The 15,465-nt window shown below is 41.5% G+C and overlaps 1 protein-coding gene and 1 non-coding gene across 2 annotated transcripts; one reads left to right on the top strand and one right to left on the bottom strand.

Annotated features, from left to right (window-relative positions):
• Positions 1-7,759: 7,759 nt before the first annotated feature.
• Positions 7,760-14,621, top strand: LOC119287821 (translation factor GUF1 homolog, mitochondrial). Its single transcript, XM_037567453.1, has 12 exons — positions 7,760-8,115; positions 8,916-9,663; positions 9,827-9,983; positions 10,107-10,161; positions 10,968-11,035; positions 11,111-11,215; positions 11,300-11,371; positions 11,451-11,564; positions 12,098-12,238; positions 12,843-12,902; positions 13,805-14,032; positions 14,120-14,621. Exons 1-11 carry the CDS (start codon positions 7,810-7,812, stop codon positions 13,977-13,979), a joined length of 2,001 nt encoding a protein of 666 aa, XP_037423350.1. The 5' UTR covers positions 7,760-7,809; the 3' UTR covers positions 13,980-14,032; positions 14,120-14,621.
• A 570-nt stretch (positions 14,622-15,191) lies between these two features.
• TRNAG-GCC lies at positions 15,192-15,262 on the bottom strand. The gene has a single exon. It is a non-coding gene; the product is annotated as a tRNA-Gly (tRNA).
• Between the last annotated feature and the right edge of the window lie 203 nt (positions 15,263-15,465).

Raw genomic sequence — 15,465 nt, 5'->3', positions numbered from 1 at the left:
AACACATTTGTCATTCTTTTTCACCAATTTTTTTTTTGAATTTTTTAGTTTTTTTAGTTTTTCTTGTTCATGGTGGTATGATAAGAGCTAAAACTCAGATGTGCACTTACCAACACTTTTGTCATGAATGCAAGTAACATTGGCATACATGTGATGTCTTTCCAAACATTTTGGTATCTTATTTGCATTTTTCTGATTTAGTATTAATTAGTTATGAAGTTTTCAAAGTGACGGTCAAACGGTCAAAGGGAAAAAGCACAAGACGACAAAGTGGGTTGGGCAAGACCACGTGTTTTCAAAAACTAGGGGCATTCCTGTTGAGGGGGACACAACTAAGGGTATAAATACAATTATCCCTATTTGAAGTTCTATCAATTGCCCAACAGTAATTTGTTCACCCGCCATTTGCTATTTTTCTTGAGAGAAGCCACTAGTGAAACCTACGGCCCCCGGGTCTTCTTTCTCATATATTTGCCTTGCAATCTACTTTTTCCTTGCGTTTATTTTCAGATCTATTAAACCAAAAAATACAAAAATACCTTGCTGCAATTTATTTGTGCCGCGATCTATTTATCCTACCTATGAATTTACCTCACGTCCTTTGCCTATATTGAGGCGTCGTACCCCGAAAGGGATTGACAACCCCTTTAACACGTCGGGTTGTGAGGTGTTGTTCTTTGTGTGCAGGGGTTGTTTACGTTGTGTTGCTTGGTAATCCTACTGGTTCGATAACCTTAGTTTCATATCTGAGAGAAATACCTACCACTGCTGTGTTGCATCATCCCTTCCTCTTTGGGGAAATACCGACATAGCTTCAAGTGACATCAATCCTCTACCGCGGTGCGTACAAGGATTTGAACGCATGCCCGGTATGCGGTGCATTGCGGTATAAGATCAGACGAGATGACCCTGGTGATGTTGACGGTGAGTGCCCAGGAAGAGGGTTCCTGGCAAGGTGATGTGGTATCCTCCTATAATACCACGGTTGAAACGTCTGTTTAGAAACAAACAGCATGCCAAGTTGATGCGATGGCACAGAGAGGACCGTAAGAAAGACGGGAAGTTGAGAGCACCCGCTTACGGGTTGAAGTGGAGAAAAATCGAGAGAAAGTACTGGGAGGCTTTGCAGGTGACTCAAGGAATGTATGGTTTGGTTTAAGAGCGGATGGCATTAATCCTTTTGTGGAGCAGATCAGCAATCACAGCACCTGGCCCGTGACTCTATGTATCTATAACATTCCGCCTTGGTTGTGCATGAAGCGGAAGTTCATTATGATGCTAGTTCTCATCCAAGGCCCTAAGCAACCCGGCAACGACATTGATGTGTACCTAAGACCAATAGTTGAAGAACTTTTAGAGTTGTGGAATGCAAATGGTGTACGTGTGTGGGATGACAACAAATAGTAGGAATTTGACCTACATGCATTGCTATTTGTAACCATCAATGATTCGCTTGCTCTCAGTAACCTTTCAGGACAGACAAACAAGGGATACCACGCATGCACACATTGTTTAGATGACACTGAAAGTATATACCTGGACAAATGCAGGAAGAATGTGTACCTGGGGCATCATCGATTTCTTCCGACCAACCATCAATGTCGAAAGAAAGGCAAGCATTTCAAAGGCGAGGCAGATCACCGGAAGAAGCCCGCCGTCCATACCGGTGATCACATACTTGCTATGGTCAATGATTTACAAGTAATCTTTGGAAAGGGTCCCACCGGACTATCTGTTCTGAATGACGCTGAGGGACGTGCACCCATGTGAAAGAAGAAATCTATATTTTGGAACCTACCCTATTGGAAAGACCTAGAGGTCCGCTCTTCAATCGACGTGATGCACGTGACGAAGAATCTTTGCGTGAACCTGCTAGGATTCTTGGGCGTGTATGGGAAGACAAAAGATACACCGGAGGCATGGGAGGACCAGCAACGTGTGCACGAAAAAGATGGCATGCCTCCAAAGCAGTATGAAGGTCCTGCCAGCTACGCTCTTACCCAAAAAGAGAAGGAAATCTTCTTTGAATGCATGCTTAGTATGAAGGTCCCGTCTGGCTTCTCGTTGAATATAAAGGGAATAATAAATATGACAGAGAAAAAGTTCCAGAACCTAGTCTCATAACTGTCACGTGATTATGACGCAACTGCTTCTGGTTGCATTGAGGGGGCTTCTACCGGAAAATGTTTGATTAGCCATTGTGAAGCTATGTTCATTCCTCAATGGAATTTGTCAAAAGGTGATCAATCCAGAAATCCTACCAAGGTTAAGGAGTGATGTGGCGCAATGTCTTGTTAGTTTCGAGCTGGTGTTCCCACCATCCTTCTTCAATATCATGACGCACGTCCTAGTTCATCTAGTCAATGAGATTGTCATTCTGGGTCCTATATTTCAACAAAATATGTTCCCCTTTGAGAGGTTCATGGGAGTCCTAAAGAAATATGTCTGTAACCGCGCTAAGCCAGAAGGAAGCATCTCCATGGGCCATCAAACAGAGGATGTCATTGGGTTTTGTGTTGACTTCATTCCTGACCTTAAGAAGATTGGTCTTCCTCAATCGCGGTATGAGGGGAGACTGAGTGAAAAAGGCACGCTAGGAGGGGACTCAACAATATGTAGGGACGGGCATTCTTAGTCTGAAGCACACTACACAGTTCTACGGAATTCTACCTTGGTGACCCCGTATGCCGATGAACACAAGAACATTCTGCGCTCCAAACACCCGGAGCAGTGTGACGACTGGATTACATGTGAACACATCAAGACTTTCGGCAGTTGGTCGCAAACACGTCTCAGGGGTGACAACACTATTTCTGATGAGTTGTACTCATTGGCCAGGGGACCATCTTTGACTGTATTGACTTACAAAGGGTATGAGATAAATGGGAATACATTTTATACGATCGCCCAAGATCAAAAGAGTACCAACCAAAACAGTGGTGTCCGCTTTGATGCAGCAGCCAAGAGGGGAAATGACACATATTATGGTTACATAGTGGACATATGGGAACTTGACTATGGACATGATTTTAAGGTCCCATTGTTTCAGTGCAAATGGGTCAATCTGTCAGGAGGCGGGGTACAGGTAAACCCATAGACATGTCCTTCACATAGAAAACATGTGCCACATCATTGGCTAGGACGAATAGTTCGTAAAAAGAAAAGATAAGGAAGCGAATACATCATACGATGAGCCAAAGCGCCAGATAGTTCTTTCAGGAAAAAGACACATCGTGGGATTGGAGGGCAAGACAAACATGTCTAAAAATTATGAAAAGTTTCATGAAATTCCTCCCTTCAAAGTGAAGGCTGACCCAAGGACCCTGTTAAACGATGAAGATTATCCATGGTTACGGCGCAATAAGCAAAGGACACAAGCAAAGAAAAAGTGAAGACTTTCTCTCCACAACTATTATGATGATGCCTTTGATCTAGAATATCACTGCAGTTACATGTGAAGAAATGAAATGCCTTTTATAACAGATGAGTTTTTGTCTGAAACCCTGATACTTCGAAAGAGATAGTCTGTTTTGTACACGAAGTGCATCCAATTTTTGCCTTAACCTCTCAATTTTTGAACACATGGTATGTGGGTGAAATAATGATAACATGCCAGCTTTCAACCTTTTCAGAGTTCATTTGTAGTGTTTTTCAACTTCAGGGTCATTTAGCTCAAAAAATCAGTAAATGCATGAAAAATACCAAATGAAGTCAGAAATGGTTGAAAATTGATGATGTGGCTTTGAATGGTGCATTTTGAGCACACAAAAAGTTTGAAGTTCAAATAAGTTAAAAAAAATTGAAATCCCTTTGTAACAGATGAGTTTTCGTTTGAAACCTGATACTTTGAAATAGATTGTCCATTTTGTACACGAAGTACATCCAGTTTTTGCCGGAACCCTCTCAACTTTTTAGCACATGTTATATGGGCGAAATGATGATACCATACCAACTTCCAACCTTTTCAGAGTTCATTTGTAGTGCCTTTCAATTTCAGGGTCATTTAGCTCAAAAAATCAGTAAATGCATTAAAAATACCAAATGAAATCAGAAATGGTTGAAAATTGATGATATGGCTTCGAATGGTGCATTTTCAACACACAAAAAGTCTGGAGTTCAAATAAATTCACAAAAGTGAAATCCCTTTTTACAGATGAGTTTTCGTCCGAAACCTGATACTTCGAAAGATATTGTCCATTTTGTACATGAAGTGCATCCAGTTTTTGCCGTAGCCCTCTCAACTTTTTACCACATGCTATGTGGGTGAAATGATGATACCATGCCAACTTTCAACCTTTTCAGAGTTCATTTGTAGTGTTTTTTAATTTCAGCGTCATTTAGCTGAAAAAAATAGTAAATGCATGAAAAATACCAAGTGAAGTCCGAAAGGGTTGAAAATTGATTATGTTTATTGTTAAAACACCATGATAGGAGCCCCTGAACATATCTTTGTCGTGTTAATTGTTAAAACAGAGCGTTCATATCTTGAGCATAGCTGATGGTACTAGGCCTTTCCTGGTACAGTTTCATTGTCAATACTCTGAAATATAATGTTTAGGTGCATTTCAGATGTTCTGAAGATAGCATGATCTTGCAAGATAGAAAACTTGAATCGAAATTAATCAATACATGAATTTGGAGACAGCTAGGAAAATAACAGTATGTACCATACCATGTCAAGGGCAGAGGATATTACACCTCTCTTATAGCTGGATCATGAACCTTAAATCGTACTACTGATCTGGATGAACTGTAACAAGGAAATGGAGATCTCAGATGGGTGTTCATAAGTATCAAAGTGGGGAGTGGTACATACTATTTGGAACAAAAATATGAGACTATTTCTCGCCGTCGAGTGAATCTGGACTTCTTGCACTGATGATGTTCCTCATATTTGCAATGCGGCTGCTCGGTGCTTCCTGAATGTCAACATATTTGAAGCAGGTAAAATCAAAATGTATGGACAGAAAAAATAGAGATTGAATTATTATGGTGTTGTACAGGTAAGTCAATGAAAAAATCCCATTAAAATAGAAAGAAAATTATCATCTAGTCTGAAACAACATTACATGCATTTTGGATATGTACAGTTGTATCCAACCCATCCATGCTAAAAGTTTGAGAACTAATTGAAACTCCTCGAGTACACCCTCAGTATCTCACACATTCTTAGTAAAATTTCAGATCCTGTGGATACGTGTTGTTGCCTCCAAACTAATTTAAGCACTAAGGCAACAATAAATGGTTGCAATTTCCTCAAAGATGTAGCTGAAATACAGAACGACATTTGAGATCTAAGGAGCTGCGCCAGTTTTGGGGACTATTTTGCATCCAAACTACGGTTCTATAGATCAGATCTGAGGCTGGATATGGAAATTCCTAAGCCGCACCAGATTTGGGGATCCGGAAATGCCAGAAACAGGAAACAACCTAGTTTTGAGATTTAGGTCACGTACCTCCATGACGCCGGTGAACTGCTCGAGTTGGGGTGGATTCGCAACGGTGGCGTCGATAGCGGCGTGGTCCGAGCTGGGCCGTGGTGGAGGAGCAGGCCAGGCGTTGGTGTCACATGGTGATGTCTAGAACGGAGATGGGACAACGTCGTGTCACAATACCGAAGGAACCATGGATGGTGGTGGCCAATGGGTACAGATCCACATCATAGAGAGCAGATTGAGGCACTCGGGTGACCTTGGAAAGCACTGGGCGGGGAGCCATGGAGGGATGGTGGTCGGAGGCCTCGAAAGCAGAGGGGTTGGGTGGCGCAGAAGGAAAGGATAAAGGAGATCTGGGGGGATTGGATTTGGGCGTGCCGCGATGACGGGTGTGAAAACAGGGCTCCATGGCGGGGCCGGGGCATAGTTTCCAGATGCGCGCGGCTAAAAATTCTTCGCGACCTAGTGTTTCGCGGGTGGGCCGAAAATTATATTTCTGTCGGTACTTACTCAGCCCACAGGAATATTAGACATATCCCTGGCGACCGACAGTCCAGTTATTTTTCCTGTGAGCTAGTTGCGGCCCCGACAGGAAAATTAGTCGACCCACAAAAATATTACGGTTTCTGGTAGTGTAGGTTCATTTTTCTCTTTTCTGTGATGTCCAGATTTTCTCATACATTTATATTGTCCTTCCAATAAAATGTGCGGGTGCAACAACGCGCGCCTTTACGTTCTAGTATCTATCAATAGCCGATGCTTATTCTCGCCAACGTAGGTAAGGCCGAATTGGAGCTCATCGCTTCGGCCACTAATGAAACTGAAGAAGTTCATTCGTGATTATCTGCAAAATTCTAGGAAAAGAGTGAACAATATGGTTCGGAAGATGGCATTCAGATATATATCTATGAAACTTTATTATCGGATTGTTATAAAAGTTGAGAAGTTTTTACCTAAGTTTGCATCAAGGATTCAAACAAGTAATAGTTGATATATACTTATCACCCTAAGCACATACAAAATGGCCGATGGAGTGTTGACATCGTTCATAGAACAAACTTTGTACAAGTTATTTTTCGGCACGCTAGCAATGCCCAAAAAATAGGGGGCATGTGTTGACGCTCAAAAGTGGTACAGTCATAAAATTAGCTTAGGTCATATCAAGACTACTTCAAACTTATGATTGGAGGTCACCTCCGGATGACTCTCTTTAGAAAGATCAATATGGATATGAACATGGTCTAAAATGAAGCTCTTATGCAATGGTTATGACAAGTTCAGAGATGCTCATGTTGACACCATATTAAAGAATGGTATAAAACTCAATTGATATGGCCTCTAATGGAAAACGTTTCAACACGAAAGTTGTGTGTCTCGTCGAACAATCGATTTTAATATAAAAATCATCTCAGTCCAAATTCGTATGCAAAAGTTAGAGCCATCAGAATGTAGCCCTACCAGGAGGCTAAATATGGCGCCCTACCAGACACGTGTCTGATGGGTAGCACCACCAATCGGCTGTTTTGTGTGAGAGATTCGGTCCTCAAAATGGCTTCGAATCGAAAAATGTTCAACATGAAAGTTGTTCGTCTCGTTAAAGCGGCTAAATTTGCTTTTGGGCGCATCTTCATCCGAGGTCATTTGTGGCCTGTGAGTCATTTGTGACCATATGATACATGATTTTGGTTTGTTTGATTTCTTTGCTGGAAAAACAAAGGATTATTTTCAAGATGTTGAGTGTATATACTAAAATTTATACGCAATGTAGTACTCCTTCCGTTCCATAATGTAGCACGATTTTTTTTTAAAGTCAAACTATGAAAAGTCAAACTATGCAAACTTTGACCAAGTTTATAGAGAAACATATTTATATCTACGTTTTCTTTTTGCGGGTAAACATATTTATATCTACAATACCAGATATGTACAATATGAAAACTACATCTTATGATGAATCTAATGATATATGTTTAGCATTCCAGATGTCGATGTTTTTCTCGACAGACTGGATCAAAGTTTGTGATGTTTGACTTTAAAAAAAATCTATGCGCACCATGTTATGAAACAGAGGCAGGTGCATTCTTAGGATAAAATTAATGTAGAGCTTAATCTTACAAATCAAACTACCAGCGTAAGAAAAATTCCCAAGGATTGCAATTCTTCAAAATTGTACTTACTATATAAAAATCTTTTGAATCAAAGAGGCCCCTTACTCTCTGTAGAATGTTGCAAAGTGCAAACTGGCCCACCTTCACAGTCTGTACAAACATTTTTCTGGTCTATACACCGCTTCCACCCACTCCCCCCACCCGTGAAGCCCTTCTCGCCAAAATCCCTCTCAGAACCCTAGCCCCCCGCCGCCCCGCGGTTCCGCATGGCCGGCGCCGCCGCGCTCCGGCGGGCCGCCCGCAGCGCCGTCCGCAAGCTGGCCAACGCCCCCGCCCCCTCCCGGGCGATCGTGCTGCCCGAGCGTCTCCTGTCCTCCCAGGCGTCCCCGGAGCACCGCCCCCGCCCCGGCGTGTCGGCGTCGGAGCTGGGGCAGTACCCGCCGGAGCGGATCCGGAACTTCTCCATCATCGCGCACGTCGACCACGGCAAGTCCACGCTCGCCGACCGGCTGCTGGAGCTCACCGGCACCATCCAGAAGGGCCATGGGGCTCAGTACCTCGACAAGCTGCAGGTGCGACGCGAAAATCCCCCCCTTCTCCAAACACGAGCAATTCGATTGAAATGTTGGCTCTTTCATTACTTAAATTCACTGAATGAGGGAACATATTGCGACGATGCATTCGTAATTTTGAAGTTCGTACATGGTAGAACTGCAGTACCAGCAACGTCGTTACTTTGATAGAAGGACGATTTTCTTTCAGGTGTTAATGAATGCGTCAGAGATAACAACCTTACAACATACAGTTGCATATTATTACTAGCTGAATACCTGTGTGTTGCTACGAAATTGATAAAGAAATCCAATCATGTGGCACATCAGTCTCCATACAAACCCGCAGCCACGAAAACTGAGATGGATTTAGAGAAGACAAGGCAACGAACCAATAAAAAGTATTCATATGGTAACTTCTAACTTAACCTACCGTGTGTGCTAATAAGTAATAAGAAGATTATTAGCATTTTTTTTATCAGTACTTTGGGATTTACAGGGATTAGCAGATAGGCTCTATCTTAATATGGAATCTGGTAAATATATGGAGTTTGATAAAATTATACATTGGGAATTCTTCATTCTAAATTGCAAAATGGTTGAGGGCAGTTGGTTTCTCTTTAGGCTTCCTCATTTGTGTCATTACTTATTTCCGGATGGTAATATTAGCATGAATGGCATACCTTCACTGTTGACTTACCTTGTTTCTTAAATATTCCCATTTCCCTAAAGTTCCTCCTGTTCCTGAGGTGGATAAATCCCTGCTGTATAGTTTTATACTTTCAGCCCTTTATTGCAACATTTATATCTGGTATCAACAGGTAGAGAAAGAAAGGGGCATCACCGTCAAAGCCCAAACCGCGACTATGTTCTACAAGCATACAGTGGAAAATCCCGAGTCCCATGGGACAGATACTTCAAGCTATTTGCTTAACCTGATTGATACTCCAGGCCATGTGGATTTCAGCTATGAGGTTTCCAGGTCCCTAGCAGCTTGCCAGGGTGCACTTCTAGTAGTTGATGCAGCCCAAGGTGTACAGGCACAAACAATTGCAAATTTTTACCTTGCATTTGAGTCAAACCTTAGCATTATTCCTGTCATTAACAAGATTGATCAGCCTACTGCTGACCCAGACAATGTAAAGGCCCAGTTGAAGAGGTTATTTGACATTGATCCAAGTGAAGCTCTGCTCACTTCCGCCAAAACTGGTCAAGGCCTTAGCCAGGTGTTACCTGCTGTTATCGAGCGTATACCTTGCCCACCTGGGAATTGTGATTCTCCTGTACGAATGCTGCTCTTAGATTCGTACTACGATGAATACAAAGGGGTGATATGTCATGTTGCTATTGTTGATGGTGCGATGCGCAAGGGAGATAAGATTTCATCAGCTGCGACTGGTCGCACATATGAAGTCTTTGATGTTGGCATTATGCATCCTGAGCTTACCCCTACTGGAGTGCTTTACACTGGACAAGTTGGATATGTTATAACTGGAATGCGTTCAACTAAAGAAGCACGGATTGGTGATACTCTTCATCAGGCTAAGACTATCGTTGAACCACTTCCTGGTATGGAATTCCAGACCCTCCTGAGATCATTTTTTATCATCTGATTAATTTAATAGTTGGGCCCTGGGAACACCACATTTGATTTATTGACAGTTCTATATGCATTTTTTTCTTAGTTTTTCTTTTGTGGTATTATGTGACATCATGTAAAATAGTCATTTAGGTTTCAAGCCTGTGAGACACATGGTCTTCTCTGGTGTATACCCAGCTGATGGTTCTGACTTTGAGGCTCTTAGCCATGCAATTGAGAAGCTAACATGTAATGATGCCAGCGTGTCTGTTACAAAAGAGACAAGCACTGCACTTGGCATGGGCTTCAGGTATAAGCTTTTCTGCATGCTCAGTATGCTCCCCTTCCATTGATCACATGCTATCAAGTGTCCAAACATTCCTCAATTCATTATTGATCCGTACAAGGGTTTGTGTCGTGTGTATCTTTTCAGATGCGGTTTCCTAGGATTGCTGCACATGGATGTGTTTCATCAACGGCTTGAGCAAGTATAGTTTTGCTATTACTTTTGCAAAGAATTGTCAGTTTATTGGTGGCATGTAATTATAAGTAATACTGTACACAGCTGTAAACAGCTTTGCACTTAATTAATACCACCTTGAGTTCTTTCGAACAACAAAAATGGGTCAGTATACTCTCGTAGGAAAATTTGCATCCCCATTACTGAAAGATGCCAGTTAAGCCCCTGCTAGTCGATTGTAAGGGGGTCTATCTTGCCTGATTAATTGGCCTGTTATACCTACTAAACCTGTTTACCTACTTATAACAGGTGAGAGTACCCAGCATGAGTATACGGCATAATATGAGGCATCATAGACCTTTTTTCAGTACATTGGATATAATACCAGCCAAAAGAGGGATTTTTTTAGTGCATCAGCAGCCATGTGTGTATTAAGGCAAAATCTTTTGTCAAGAAAAGTAGTGAACACCTTTCAGAGATTCTAATTCTAGTGTTTAGTTTGCATGATACCTCATTTTTAGTAATCAATACCCGATGGTTTTGTGGTCCCTTTAGCCTTGGAAGAGGAATTCTTATCATTTTCGTTGTGTGGATTTACGATTCAAATGAATTTACTTTGCATAATTACAGCCACTTAAGTTTGCAATATCTATCCACCTATGTCACAATTCAATAATGGAGCCTTTTTTTCTCAATTGGACCATGTGCATGCACTTCTGCTCTCACCTAGATGATGGAAAAAGGGTGGTGGCAGTGTTCTTGCATGATCTGATAAAACTATTTCTAGGGAAGTCATCATTCATGAGATTTTATTTGCCACTGCATTTTGTACAGGAATATGGGGCTCAAGTCATATCCACCATACCAACTGTACCATATATCTTTGAATATGGTGATGAAAGGTGAGCAGTTACAATGAATCAATGATATTATACTTGTTCTCTGCTAGGATATCTGAGCTTGATTGTTTTGTTCAGCAAAGTGCAAATTGAGAACCCTGCGGCCTTGAATTTCAATGCTGGAAAACGTATAACGGCCTGCTGGGAGCCAACAGTCATTGCAACAATTATTATTCCTAGTGAGTAAGATCTGCTTCCTTTCTCATTAGTTTTTCTGTTCCATCCACAACTAGAAAGAGTTTGATGATGATCAACCATTTCTTTTAGGTATGTTGGTCCTGTAATTATGCTTTGTTCGGAAAGGAGGGGAGAACAGCAAGAATATACATTCATTGATGCGTAATTGTTTCCCCTAAATCACATTTTTTAAGTAATTTTTTGTTTTTGTTTTTGCTCATCATGGCTATGTTTGATGCAGCAATAGAGCTTTATTGAAGTACCGATTACCTTTGAGGGAGATCATTGTGGACTTCTACAATGAGTTGAAAAGCATAACATCTGGTTATGCTACTTTTGACTATGAAGATTCTGAGTATGTACTGTTTTCAATTTTAAAAATGAGATAAGGACTGGTTACACTACTGTGTTTGTCATCTTTAGAGATTTTGAGATGAAAACGAATATGATATGGTTGTAAGGTTGTTGCTCATCGAATTCCTGTGCTCTGGTCATTCTTTTCCATTGAACATTTTATATCCCCTTTGTTTCTTGAAAGTTGTTGGCCTTGCTTATGAATATTACCCCTAGTGCAAGTCCCTAATCCAGCCTACTAAGTACCAACGAGAACAATTTTTTACTTTAGACATCTTATGTTTCGGGAACATCTCCCCGGTGACTATTTGACTAGTAACTGTTCGAGTCGTTAAATGACTTCAACTGTTTTCACTCACTGGATTAATTAGCCAAGTGGTGTACAAATTATTTGCATTATTTACATTGGGTGTGAGATAGCTATTCAAGTAGCACATAGGAATTTCTTCTATGACAGAAAAGGAAAAAAAAATGCCACAGCTTTGTATCACTATATTTGGTTCTTGTCACACTAACTTCAGTTCACTTCAACAGGTATCAAAAATCTGATCTTGTTAAGATGGATATTCTACTTAACGGCCAGCCTGTTGATGCTATGGCTACTATAATCCATAACCAAAAAGCTCAGAAGGTTGGAAGAGAATTAGTGGACAAGCTCAAGAAATTTATAGAAAGGTATCCATTATGCTCCTTGTTTTGGGACTCTGATGCGTAAAATGATAAGTCTATGTCTATAGGATTTACATAGAAAATCATGAGCTTGGCGGATCTTGATCCTATATCTGTCTAATCATCGGGTGAAATTTGAAGTTGAACTTTGTCTCCTTAAGTAATGCATGTGTTCAATTCCAATAATTAGCTAAAGCAATCCACCATAACTTATATTTCCTTCAACAGTGGCCAGTGGGTGACTCTCTGAATGCACAACACTAGACTTGCTGTATTACTTTTTTCTTGTCTACTGAGTAAAAAATTGTTGCAGTGTGAAAATTTGTATTTTTTTCTCACATATAGTTCATGCCCAATGATGGTTACTGGCCAGTGCTCTTTGATTGGATTGTTTCTGAGCATTCTCATGACTTATAAATTACAATTGGAAGGGAAATATAGTTACATTGGAAAAGAGGATTGTGAAGCAGAAAAAAAGTGGATTTCGGTATTGGGGAAAATGCTGCTGCAACCAAAAAATTATCCTTGTGCCGATTGGGGACACTTTATTTCCTTTCGCCACTCTTTCCACTTAAGTTCATTTTGTACTCTTTGGTCTCTCATTGTGCAGGCAAATGTTCGAGATCACTATACAAGCAGCAATTGGTTCAAAGGTTATTGCAAGGGAAACGTAAGATATTAGTTCTGCTTTAGTTTTCTTGAATACTACTCCATCTTTCCTTGCACAACTTTTGTTAAAGATTTGTGTTCATTCGAAGTGCTTTGAAGTTAACATTTGTATGCACTTCACTTATTTGCAAGTGCATCTATAGCTATTTAGGAATTGAACTTTTCTGTGAATAAGTATATAGTTATTAACATGAAATGCATGTTCAGTTCGGAGTAAAGTCGGATTTGTCCATTCAATTTCAGGCTTGTAATTTGCCTGAATGAGTATGTTCATTGGAACATCAGCTGTTCCTTAGAATTTAGTGTCATGGGAACTGGGTTTGATTTTTCTTTTATAGAGTAGTTTTCATCATAGTTAAAAAAAGCGCTAGGCGTTAATTGTGCATCTTGCCACCGTCTTGTGCTTTCTGACCAAAGCGCACGCTTATGCGCAGATGAAGCGCACTTAAGTGCTAGGCGTTTTGCTATCGCCTAGAGCCTACGTGCACTTAAGCCCCTCGCCTGGGCGCGCCTTTTTGAACTATGGTTTTCATTGAGTTCTTTGTCTGACTTGATAATGGTTCCATCTTAACCTTTCCATTGGCCTCAAAAGATCTGCTTGTATATCATGACTAATCAGCCTTTGTGCATCAGTCCCATGGTTCAGTGTCTCGTCCTATTCTGTATTTTGGTCATGAAACATGTGGAAAAGGTACGGGTAGCTTGTTAGGACTCCCTAGCTTGGAATACTAGTTAGTCACCCAGTCCTAATTTATGTTCAACTGCCCATGCATTATTCAGTTACATGAAAAATATTCTGTTTGGTATCAGGTTAGCTTAGCTGGAGTACTCTTTTTTTTTAAGTAAAAAACATGTGCATTTGACAAGTACATAACTGAGCATGTCGTCTTGTGTCATTTCCAGTCTGTCAGCAATGAGAAAGAACGTTCTGGCCAAGTGCTATGGTGGTGATATCACCCGCAAAAAGAAGTTGCTAGAGAAGCAGAAGGAAGGGAAGAAGCGCATGAAACGTGTCGGGTCCGTCGATATCCCCCAAGAAGCGTTCCATGAGCTACTAAAGGTCTCCAGTTCAAAGTAGACGAGCTGTACTTTAGTGTGGTAGCCTCGTGTAGTCATCTTCCTTCCTGAAAGGTGAGTTTTGGTCACACGACCTTTGCACATTGTATATCTCCAGCTTACATAGTAGCTTCGCCTTATGCCTTTTCTGTTGCACTGCAGGCCTTCGCCCCTTGTTCACCGAGTACATACTGACGTTTTGTGCCGAGCAGCGTAGCACCACGGCTGTCGTTGCTCCTGTGCCTAAGGGTTAAACCCCCGGTCCAGAGGGGTTTATTTCACGCCGAGAAGCTCCGTCCTGCGGTGCTGGTGCTGCGAACCTTGGTCTTCCAGGATGTTTAGGTGGTGCTACAACATGGACTCGCACCCTGGTGTGAGAAGAAGAAAAAACCACGTACCGCCACACCCTGTTACGCTAGTTCTTGCTGGAAAGTGGACAGCATACGGCGAGGCTTGCTCGTTTCGTACTTTCATAGTTGGCATGATCATATGCACAGAATGTTGTGCCTCAATGCACTATTTTTTTGGCGGAAAAGTGCCGAAAAATTCTACAAGTAGAGTTATACTTGGTTTTGTTTTGGAGAAGTTTTTCCATTGTTCTCCGCTGTATTCTTCTGAAAAAACGTACACTCTGAAATAAGTGAAACTGCCCCAAGGTTCTGTATCTGCATTCTTTTCCTATCTACTTTCCACTATGGACCACACAGGGATGTATATAGATGGCACTTTAGAGTGTAGATTCACTCATTTTGCTCCGTATGTAGTCCATAGTGGAATCTCTACAAAGACTTATATTTAGAAACAGAGGGAGTAGATGGACAATTATTTTGATTTTCTTGAGATGGCAGTGGTACATCACTGAGAGAAATTTTGCGACTAAAACCAGTGCAGCTGGCTTTGAAGCGTGAAATAGATGCAGATATTGCTGGCGATCGCTGAAACCGGTTCGGCATTTCCTTTTTGATTTAGTCGTGGTTGCAACATTTTATTGTTTGCATTTGAAAGGCAAATTTATTTACTAAAGAACTTGAAAGGGTCGTGCTACGAGTTATCCCGCTGATAACTCCGCCTCCCCGACTGTCAGATCAGCCATGGCTCTGAAACAGCAACAATGTTGCAACCGGCGAGCCTTTCAGTCGTGTGATTTGAAGCTTTTCCGAATTTAAAACCAAACCTTTTTCTGCTTATTATTGGAAAAATTGTTGAAGAAATACAAAAAAAAAAAATGTGAATCTGCACCAGCCGGGAATCGAACCCGGGTCTGTACCGTGGCAGGGTACTATTCTACCACTAGACCACTGGTGCTACTATGTCCGAGTTGAGGTTGAAATTATAAGACAGTGGCAAACACGTTTCCCTTGACCTTGAGTGCAATCGTGTCCACTACCGGCGCAGGTGGAGGCGAGTCAACCGGAAAAGTGCACGCCACTCACTCCACCCCCACCCCCCCTCCCCTCCATCCCTCCCGCAGGGCGGCCATGGCGATCTCGCCCCTCCGCTCCCTCCCC

This window comes from Triticum dicoccoides, chromosome 4A (assembly GCF_002162155.2).
Source record: "Triticum dicoccoides isolate Atlit2015 ecotype Zavitan chromosome 4A, WEW_v2.0, whole genome shotgun sequence".
NCBI lineage: Eukaryota > Viridiplantae > Streptophyta > Magnoliopsida > Poales > Poaceae > Triticum > Triticum dicoccoides.
The sequence above is the reverse complement of the archived record's forward strand: the minus strand, read 5'-3'. Positions and strand labels throughout refer to the sequence as shown.

Bases quoted from the DNA above. Each gene is read 5' to 3' on its own strand.
- LOC119287821 (XM_037567453.1), top strand. From the start codon at position 7,810: ATGGCCGGCGCCGCCGCGCTCCGGCGGGCCGCCCGCAGCGCCGTCCGC. The intron at 9,664-9,826 runs GTATGGAATTCC...ATAGTCATTTAG, and splicing joins TATCGTTGAACCACTTCCTG to GTTTCAAGCCTGTGAGACAC. The intron at 11,565-12,097 runs GTATGTACTGTT...TCACTTCAACAG, and splicing joins TTTGACTATGAAGATTCTGA to GTATCAAAAATCTGATCTTG.